The sequence below is a fragment of the Haliotis rufescens genome, unplaced genomic scaffold (genome assembly GCF_023055435.1).
Source record: "Haliotis rufescens isolate VD_foot unplaced genomic scaffold, xgHalRufe1.0.p SCAF_16, whole genome shotgun sequence".
In the NCBI taxonomy this organism is placed as follows: domain Eukaryota; kingdom Metazoa; phylum Mollusca; class Gastropoda; order Lepetellida; family Haliotidae; genus Haliotis; species Haliotis rufescens.
The window spans coordinates 635,889-646,105 of record NW_025963846.1 but is presented as its reverse complement, the minus strand read 5'-3'; the positions used below and the strand labels follow the sequence as shown (position 1 = coordinate 646,105).

General features: G+C 43.5%; 1 protein-coding gene across 1 annotated transcript; it reads right to left on the bottom strand.

The window, feature by feature from the left end:
• Positions 1-4,640: 4,640 nt before the first annotated feature.
• On the bottom strand, positions 4,641-9,625 carry LOC124146109 (CD209 antigen-like protein C). The gene is made up of 3 exons (XM_046516197.2): positions 9,261-9,625; positions 6,150-6,320; positions 4,641-5,003 (listed from the first exon to the last, which is right to left on the bottom strand). The coding sequence occupies exons 1-3, from the start codon at positions 9,568-9,570 to the stop codon at positions 4,756-4,758; spliced, it is 729 nt and encodes a 242-aa protein (XP_046372153.2). The 5' UTR covers positions 9,571-9,625; the 3' UTR covers positions 4,641-4,755.
• Positions 9,626-10,217: the final 592 nt, after the last annotated feature.

Below are 10,217 nucleotides of genomic sequence, written 5' to 3'. Positions count from 1 at the left end.
AGTAGACCAGGCCACATTATCGTGTGATGACTGCTGAGGTAAAATCACTACCATCGTCACTTTGCAGGATCTAAGGGGCACCAAACAACAACAGAAATGTCGACAAGCTGAGATGCAACTTCAGCAGCACATTTGGAGGACACGGGGCGTAACTCACAGTGGTTAGTCATGTGGTCTTGATACACCATAATCCACCGATAGGAACCTTACACATGGGCTGCATATCGATAAGGTCGACCTGGAACCCTTACACATGGGCTGCATATCGATACGGTCGACCTGGAACCCTTACACATGGGCTGCAGATCGATAAAGTCGACCTTGAAACCTTACACATGAGCTGTATATCGATAAAGTCGACCTTGAAACCTTACACATGAGCTGTATATCGATAAGGTCGACCTGGAACCCGTACACATGGGCTGCATATCGATAAAGTCGACCTTGAAACCTTACACATGAGCTGTATATCGATAAGGTCGACCTGGAACCCTTACACATTGGCTGCATATCGATAAGGTCGACCTGTGCACGAGAACCAAGTCTTGGGGGGTAAACTTGGTTTTACAACCACGCCCTTCTTCGTAGCTAGTTTTCGTTTCTCTTGGCATTTAAGACAAAGAAAATTATAGAGTTCCACTGAGTCCATGAGATCATATTTGTTCAATGTTTTTGTAATTGTATCTCGCCTACCATGACCACTTGAAACGTGCACGCTTTATACGGTCAAACATGTCTAAATGTGTTTAGTTGATAGGCTCTTGATAATCTGTTCTTACGAATCAGCTTCTCAATGTCACGACATTTGAGAATTTGAATCTTATTAGTATGTAGTACTGACGTTTGGACTTCTTTTCAGCAGTAGATGCGACTTTAACCTCTTCCAACAATAGGACGGGGCCACGTGTGGCCCAGTCGTCTAAGGCGCCGCGATTCGCTGTGCAGAGTTGCGTTCCTTGGGCATGCCAGAAACCTATGATTGTGAGTTCGAATCCCGGTTCACCCCGATTATGTTTCTAGGTTTGTCAGCACCATACCCGTGCTCGTGGGTTTCACCGTAGTGGTAAACGTCAGAGACCTGCATCATTTCGCGCTTTCCTCCCACATTAAGCTGACACGCCGCGATATAACTTGAGTACTGTTAAAAACGGCGTTAAACCCAACTCACTCACTGACTCACTCCAACAATAGGAATATTCTTGTTTCGTCATCAGTACAGATGTGTTATCTGATTGTCTCCGTTTCAATAACTCTTCGCGAAAGTTGTCTTCCATTTCATCCGCCAGCTCTATCTCAAAGTGATAGTGAGACTTTAATCTAGGAATGGCATTTATACTCCTAGTAATTTTGGACCGCCTCCGTGGTCTAATGGGTAGAGCGTCCGCCCGGAGAGCGGAAGGCCCGGGGTTCGATCCCCGGCCGCGTCATACCAAAAGACGTTAAGAGATGGTACTTGTTGTTACCCTGTCTGGCGCTCGGCATTAAGGGGCTAAAACAAGGACTGGTCGGCTGTGTCTGAGTGGGGTATTCATGTTAAACTGCGGCATGGTATCTCAGTGTGCTAACACTATAAATCGGCATCAGTCCGGACTAGTACAAGCAGCCACACAAACACACATACACGTGCATGCACGTCGCTATATAAGTGCAATAATCTTTGACGCGACGTTAAACTCAATTTCACCTCACCTCACCTCACCTAGTATTTTTGTAAAAATGTTACAAATTGGCTTTGATTGCCCAACATAAAACCGATTACAGTTGGTTTCGAGCCACTTGACTGCTTGGTTTTAATGAAGACGGGAAACCATATTCTGTGTTAACTGTTAAAGTCCTTTATCCGAGAAAACAAGTAAAACGGTGATACACCTGACTTTACGCTGAATTTGGAGGCAAGTGACCAAGAATAAACCAATCAGACAATGATGGTCTCAGTGGTTGAGTGCGTGTCATGTTTCCCGACGGCATTGCTCAATACTCATGTTATCAACCATTGCAACTACCTCCACCAAAAGACAAGACAATCTGCATGTTCACGTCCAAAACATGCTAAAACATCACGGCCTTCAGGACTTGACAGGTCCTTATAAAAACGGACCAATTAGAAGCCAAATTTAAACTGTATTATTGAAAATAACAGAATATTTGCTTATTCGTCTGATCAATGGTTAATCATAACAAAATCATTGACAAAACTCATACCTGGTAACAGGAGACGCCCTAAAAAACGGGGGATGTAACAGTGAGTGAGTTGGGTTTAACGCCGCTTTTAACAGTATTCCAGTAATATCACAGCCTGTCAGCTTAATGTGGGAGAAAAGCCCGAAGTGATGCAGGCCTCAGACGTTTACCACTTCGGTGAAACCCACGAGCACGGGTATGGTGCTGACAAACCTAGAAACATAATCGGGGCGAACCGGGATTCGAACTCACAATCATAGGTTTCTGGCGTGCCCACGGGACGCAACTCTGCACAGCGAATCGCGGCGCCTTAGACGACTGGGCCACCCGTGCCCCCTGGGGATGTAACAAATCAATTAACAGTGTCAATATCGGGTACAGCTAAGATTTGCCTTTGAACAGCCGAGGCAGCGGCGGCACATTGGAAACACAAGATGATTGAAAATAGCATGGCGGATTTTATTCCAAATGTCAACCAAACATTGTCCCAATTGAGCTGGCATTACCGACTGGTTCTGGTCCTGTGGTAGGCGTCGTTCTAACTCATCGCAGACACGTTCTATGGGGCAGAGGTTTGGAGAAACAGCCGGTAAAGGCGGTACAGCAATGTTATGCTGCCTCAAAAAGTCCCAGCACGTGCAACACGTGGGCGGGCATTATCTTGCTGCAACGTGACGTTACGTCCTAGGATATTCAAACCGGGAGAACATGATCTCGAACAATGTCATCCAGATGGCATACGCCGTCAAATTGCCATTAACAATGAGTTGTGTCCTTCTATGAGTTGGACCATACCATTACACTTCCACTCCAAAATGGACGACGTTGAGCAAAGCAAGCGTCGATAAAACGTTCTCCCGGTCGTCTACACGCCCTTGCACAACCATCAGAACGATCATCTGTGAACAGTATACTGTCCCAGTCTTGTCTTCTGAACCTCGGATGCTGTCAACACCAAGCTAGGAGTGCCTGGTGGTGACGTGGAAGCAAAATTGGGTTTATTGCTGAGCGACGGAACCGGATGTTGTGCTCCCTCAACCGGTTTCCCTCGGTTCTGCCACTAATTGATCTCAATCTAGTAATTGACCAAACTGTTAATGTGGCAGTTTGGAATCGATTCCGAAGATGCACCAACCGAATACGGTTGTCTTGTTGACGTGACGTCACACGTGGACGACCGGTCTGCAGATAACGTCTCCAAGGAGATTTAAAATCTCTGGCAACTTCGTTGTGAATCACGACCTTAGAATCGAGATGCTGTTGCATTCCTTCTCGGCCTTTTCGTCTGCGAGTTTTATTTGGCGAGTTCGTTTATTATCATTATTATTAGTTACATGGTCCTGAGCTCCAATGAACTCTCAGAAAGTGAAAGTCAATTCTTAATTACCTAGAAACCAAAGCCATCGCCAGTTTTAATGGACATGAAGACATCCTTTCCACCAAAGATTGTAAGAGGGCATTCTTTTGCATGTCCGTCAGTTGTTCAATGTTGAATTTCTCGCACACTCGATCATTATCAACGGGATGCCAATCCAACATTGAGGCTCGTTTGTAACTCGCATTCTGATTGGTACGTTAGATTCAGTAGTCTAGCCAATCAAATTGGCAACTGGAGTTCAAGGGCGGATAATTTGAGATTGCGCGAACCACGGGAATGGATCAGGGGTTAGTGGACTTGGTTTGCCGAAATGCTAGCCCTGGAGATCTAGAGGATACAAAATGACTGCCCTATGCATTTTGATTTAGCGTTGACTAGCAGATCTAGAGAAGAGCGTCGCCGCGAATAGCTGCAAAATTGCTGATGCGGCGTTAAGCAATATTCACTCACTCACTCACTAGAGAAGGGCGAGTGGGTACTTGTCAGTCTGCTTTGGTCCCTCTACCATTTGGTTTTAATTACTTCGTGACTGTAACTCGACTGGCACATACAGAATGCATTACACGTATATGACATGCAACATACAATTAATCACATGGTTTCCGTTCTACAAAGCAATCTATATGCAAGTCCTACTGCTGTCCACACTCCTCTACTTAACATTTACAATACGGTAAACTACGGTTATAACGAACTCAAGGGGACCACTAATTTTAGCTCGTAATAACCGTAGTTCGGTGTTAGCATATATACAGCATATATACAACAAATGGCCGGGACTAAAAATAAGTTCGTAATATCAGTAAGTTCGTTATAAGCGTGTTCGTTATAAACGTAGTTTACACTGTTAACCTGAGTTCTCTGTTGGGTCGACAGACTTAGCGGGGTAAACAAACAGAATTCAGCTCAACCTTCAGACTTTTTATCCAACATGTGTTGAATGATTTGGGCTTCACGTTTACTTTGAATCATACAACAAGAAACAGTGGCTTTGCAAATATAGGCTGACAGATTTTCAACAATAACCACTGAGAGATACCAAAAACGCTTTGAAGGCTAAAACTGTATTTATTTTGACTCGAGTAAAATCAATATGCCTTTGACATTAAGCGGTAATACATGTTTAACATTGATCAGTTATTCTGGTTGTCAGACGGTAGCATCTCGACACCAACGATTAACGGCTACATGCACTTTTAACAATGGTTATCTCGAAGTGCCGGTTTTTGGCAGAGATAATGTATATCCGTCATGCAAGTATAGTCGACGAAACAAGTCGGACCTGCATCAGACACGAGGAGCCCGAGGCAGTCCTCCTTCCCATTCTTGTTGTTCGGTTCTCCCCTGCACCATCGATTTATCAGGGCACCATCGTTCCATCTCCAGGCACCTTCCTCCTTAATATCAGTTGAGCCAACCCAGAAAATTCCTGTCGGTAACTTGCCTGAAATAGTAATATTGACAACAACATAAATAGACTTGTCATGTCAAGGTAATGTTATCGTCATATACAGTAAACCACGTTTATGACGAACTTACCGATATAGCGAACTTATTTTTTAGTCCCGGCCATTTGTTGTCCATATGCTGTATATATGCTTATACCCAACTACGGTTATTACGAACTAAAATTAGTGGTCCCCTTGAGTTCGTTATAACCGTAGTTTACTGTACTATAACTCAAACAACTTGGTATCCATAAATCATAAGAATGCGTTTTTCAATCTGGAAAGCTATTAAAAAAATCTAAATTTTTCATTATTTTTGGTCTGGGGAATATTTTCCTAAAAGACCACGTATAGGCAAGGAAGTAAATAGAGGTCATCAGGATTTCGTATTTGTTCTCAATGTGTTGTTGTCTAAAGTAATATCGTATTCATTGGTATGAGTGAATGAGTGTTGTCACTTCTCTCAGCAATATTCCAACCATATGACCGCCTCCGTGGTCTAGTGGTAGAGCGTCCGCCCGGAGAGCGTTGGTCCGGGGTTTGATCCCCGGCCGCGTCATACCAAAAGACGTTGAAAGATGATACTTGTTATTACCCTGCCTGGCGCTCGACATTAGGGGGCTAAAACAAGGACTTGTCGGCTCGGAGTCTGTGTCTGAGTAGGGTATTCGAGTTAAACTAGTCTGCTAGCACTATAAATCGGCATCAGTCCTGACTAGTACAAGCAGCCACACACACATGCATGCACGTCGCTATATAAGTGCAATAATCTTGGACGCGACGTTAAACCCCATTTCACCTCACCTCCAACCATATGACGGCGGTCTGTAAATAATCGATTCTGGACCAGACAATCCAGTGATTGACATCCTGAACAGCGATCCACATAATTGGAATATGATGACATGCATCAACCACGTCAGCGAGCCTGACCAAACGTAAGTCGCCTCTTACGACAAGCATAGTCGTCTTTTAAAGCAAGCCTGGGTTGCTGAAGACTTATTCTACCACGGATCTTAATGGATTGTCTGGTCCAGACTCGATTATTTACAGACCGCCGTCACATATCATGAATATTGCTGAGTGCGGCGTTAAGCAACAAACAACATAACAACAACCACTGTAACTAGACATGTACCTACCATTGTTGAACATGTGTCTAACGATTTCGTCAAATACCCCGCCAAGGGTCATCTGAGCCAGCACTGCTCCATCACTGGCGCATGCGTCTGAGGCTAAGGTGTAATTACTGGCTACACTGGACAGTTTCACACACGTCCGATCGATGAAGGTGTAGTCAGGTGGGCACCTCCCTGCAATTTCAAATAACACACCAAAATAGAGACGTATTGAAATTTTCATAGATTTAATTACATGTACCGTATTCGACGTAATAAGCGCCCAGGGCGCGTTCTAAATTAGAACTAGGGGGCTCTTACTAGAACAGAGTTGAAAGATCGTAAATTTCGTGGTATATGCTGACAGTCTGAAATGTTTATATACGACAGATAGAATTTTCCAGAATTTAATTGCCGATAATTAAGGGTGCATATAACACACGAGTGCGTATTATACACAAATAAATAAGTCTTGTGTACATTGATCAATTGGAAGGGGTGCAATGGGGATTGTTCACTAGTGGGCGCTTATTACGTCGAATACGGTATATCACTTTCTTGATATGATTGATTTACAATGAGTGGCCGAGTGTGCCACGGTGAAGACATCACAGCTGTATCTTGGCAGACCATAAATACATAAATAACTCCAGCTCCTTTGAACCTCCTTAATGCCAGTCAACAGAATAAACACAAAAATTATCTGTTCTTATCAGGAAAACACTATTATTGTTTTAGCGGAAGTACTCTAAAAACAATAAGTAATATCAGTTGTACAGTCAGTGATTCTAATATCTAGGTCACGTTAGAATATAGTAATCCTTTGACCGTGATTTTACAATTTACCATCATTTCTCTTATTTAGTCCTGAAACAATTTCAACTCATATTCACAAATTGGTCAGCTGACTGTGAGTGAGTGAGTGAGTTTGATTTTACGCCGCTTTTAGCAATATTCCAGCAATATAACGGCGGGGGACACCAGAAATGGGCTTCACACATTGTACCTATGTCGGGTCTTCGGCGTGACGAGCGAACGCTTAAACCACTAGGCTACCCGACCGCCCCCACTCAGCGTTTATAAGTGGTGCTATTTGGTGTGTGGTTGGATCAAGGTAAGGTTGGATTAAGTTGAGGATTCTCCTGTAAACCTGACAGAGTGAGTGAGTGAGTATGGTTTTACGCCGCTTTTAGCAATATTCCACCAATATCACGGCGGGGGACACCAGAAATGGGCTTCACACATTGTACCCATGTCGGGAATCGAACCCGGGTCTTCAGCGTGACGAGCGAACGCTTTAACAACTAGGCTACCCGGCCACCCCTTAAACCTGACAGAAGGCATTTTCTGCTACAAACAAGTCGTAAAACACAACTCTTATACATTTCTAAATATATTTTATCCTGTTCACAGTAAATATGAAATCGTGTCCTACCTCCATTGTCAATATATAGTTTTGTTGTATCTGCTAGACGAGGGGCAGAAGCCCAAGTCTTTTTCATGAATAAATATCTGTTCTGTTCTTTATACACACATGCACAAAAGTTAAGCGCCACCCACCATATTTGTGAGCTGTTACTTTTGGCACTTAATAATGACTATAATAACGAGATGTACGATTGTTATAAGCCGTATATGTAAGCCTCATGTGATGCAAAAGTTGTCCGAAAGCAAGTTTATCTTGTGTTCCAAAAGAATATGAGCAGAAAGGAATTTTACCGAAGACCAGAAATTGAAGGATTACAAAACATTGAAAAACCTTTTTTGTCATGTAACTGTCATGATATCAGCAGACCATATCAGGTGTAATATAGACACCCTAGGGAGTGCAGAGTCTATTGCAAGACAGAAACGTCAGTAACGTGTGTATGATCCACGGACATTGACCACAGCTTCAACCCTACGCCTCATACTCATTACAAGTCGTTGAATGCTTCTCTGGGGCAAACGGATCCATTCTTCATGAAGTGCGGCTTCAAGTCCAGCGAGATTTTGAACTGGAAGATCACGATGTCTGATTTTCCGGCCAAGAATGTCCCAGAGATGCTCAATCGGATTAAGATCCGGACTACAGGCCGGCCAAGGAAGAGTGGCGATAGCTTCTTGACGCAAATAAGCCAAAACTGCCCGAGATCTGTGTGGTCTAGCATTGTCGTCAATGTTAACAGGTCTTGTCTGAAGAGGATGGTTGTCAAAATGAGGGACTACCACTGGACGGCATCTTGGTATTGTTGGCCATTCAGGTTTCCACGAATTGTCATCAGCGGAAGTTTGCAGCCGAAGGAAACACAACCCCATATCATGACAGACCCCCCGCCACATGCTAAGGTCTTCTGGGTGTTCCTTGGTGCAAAACGAGTGTTACGTTGCCTTCAGACGATTCCGCATGTGCCTCTCAGTCAGTTGAGGACGTCTTACTGGTCTTCTGGCGTTATAACCAGCCGCTCTGAGACGACGCCTTACGGTCATCGTCGAGAGTCTCTGATGGGTAATCCACTACAGTCTTAAATCTGTTGAAGTGGCAAATGGATTTCGTCTGACTATCCTGAAAAGACGTCTATCCTCTCTGTTAGAGGTCTTTCTTGGCCTACCAGACCTATGCCTGTCATTGACATCATTGGTTCGACCATGTTTGACAATCAAACGAGTGATAACACTGTGATGACGACCCATTTGTCTTGCAATGGCCCTGCATGACATGCCAGCATTTTTCATGCCTATCACTTGCCATCTTTCAGCGTTCGTTAACTTTCTCCTCACCATGGCTGATTTTCAACCTCTATTGGAAGGGGAATCTCACACAAGAGCAAAATGCAACCACGTGTCTGAAACTTGAATTTCACTATTTATAGGGTAGGGGAACTGCAGCAACACGTAAAGCACGCTTTCTTTGTGGTATTCATTTCACGATTTACAGTATTCGTGTCCAGACCAGACACACCAGTGACTGTGTAATAAACAACTATCTAAATATAAATGTCTACACCAGAGAATAATCAGCCTCGGTTATCCGATGAAATAGATTCCACCGGGCGTAAAGGGGGAAATAGCGGTATTACAGACCGCATCTCTAAAAGTGAATTGTTTGATCACGGGGCTATCATTGAAAAACGTGTGTTAACACCAAGTACTCACAGATCATCGTATAGGATTCCACGACCTCATCCCTGGGAGGCTCTGTCTCGGCTTGGGGTCCGACAGTGTCAGACATCATTTGACACAGTTCAGTCGCCTCATTGGAGGAAACGTAACTGCACTCCGACTCTCCGGCACAAGTCTTAGCACACTGGATGAGGCTCGTAGAGGAGAGTGTTTTGTACGAAGCTGTAGCGCTGCGTGTGATTGAGTCCTGTTGAAACTTAATGACCTTACAGTTGACCGTATAAACCAAATCCCACTGTGCAATTAACATGTACGCTATGAGGGGAAAATATAACCACTCCATCTGGGCGGTATTGACATATATCTTAGAAAACTGTACACCTGCCTTCGGAAGCTCCTCTCCGGAAGTTCTTGGTTGAACAAGGGTAGAAGATAATGTCTGATGACTTTATTTCCCGATAACAATAGTATGAATTGATAAGTCAACAACCCCACTTTAATGATGTGAATTCGTCCTACTCATAATCACGACACAATGGTAACAAGCTGACAACTCTCCCCTGGCAGGGCAGACGTAATTTCAATGACCCCCCCCCCCCCCCCCCCCCCCGTTAAAAATCAGAATTTAATTCATTTTCAAACATTAATACAATGGAATGTGAAGCGTTTGTCCATTGTGAAGACATTTGCCAATAGGTAAGGGTTGGGTTTTTCCCCATTAAGCCTTTGTTATCACGCTACTTCACAATATCCCCAGCTTCTAATGAATATGTTAATTCTGAAGCAAAGTAATCATTACTTTTGACAGAAACTTTTCTTCAAAGGCTAATTATCAGTAAATTCTAAAAGTTTCCAGACGATTGATAATAATAAATTTATTATTTAGATATTATTGACTCACTGACTATGAATAAGCATTTATCGATATTACATCCGTCATTGAAGTTGTGCATTGGATATGGCTTACGGAAGCCAAGGAATCATTAGTGA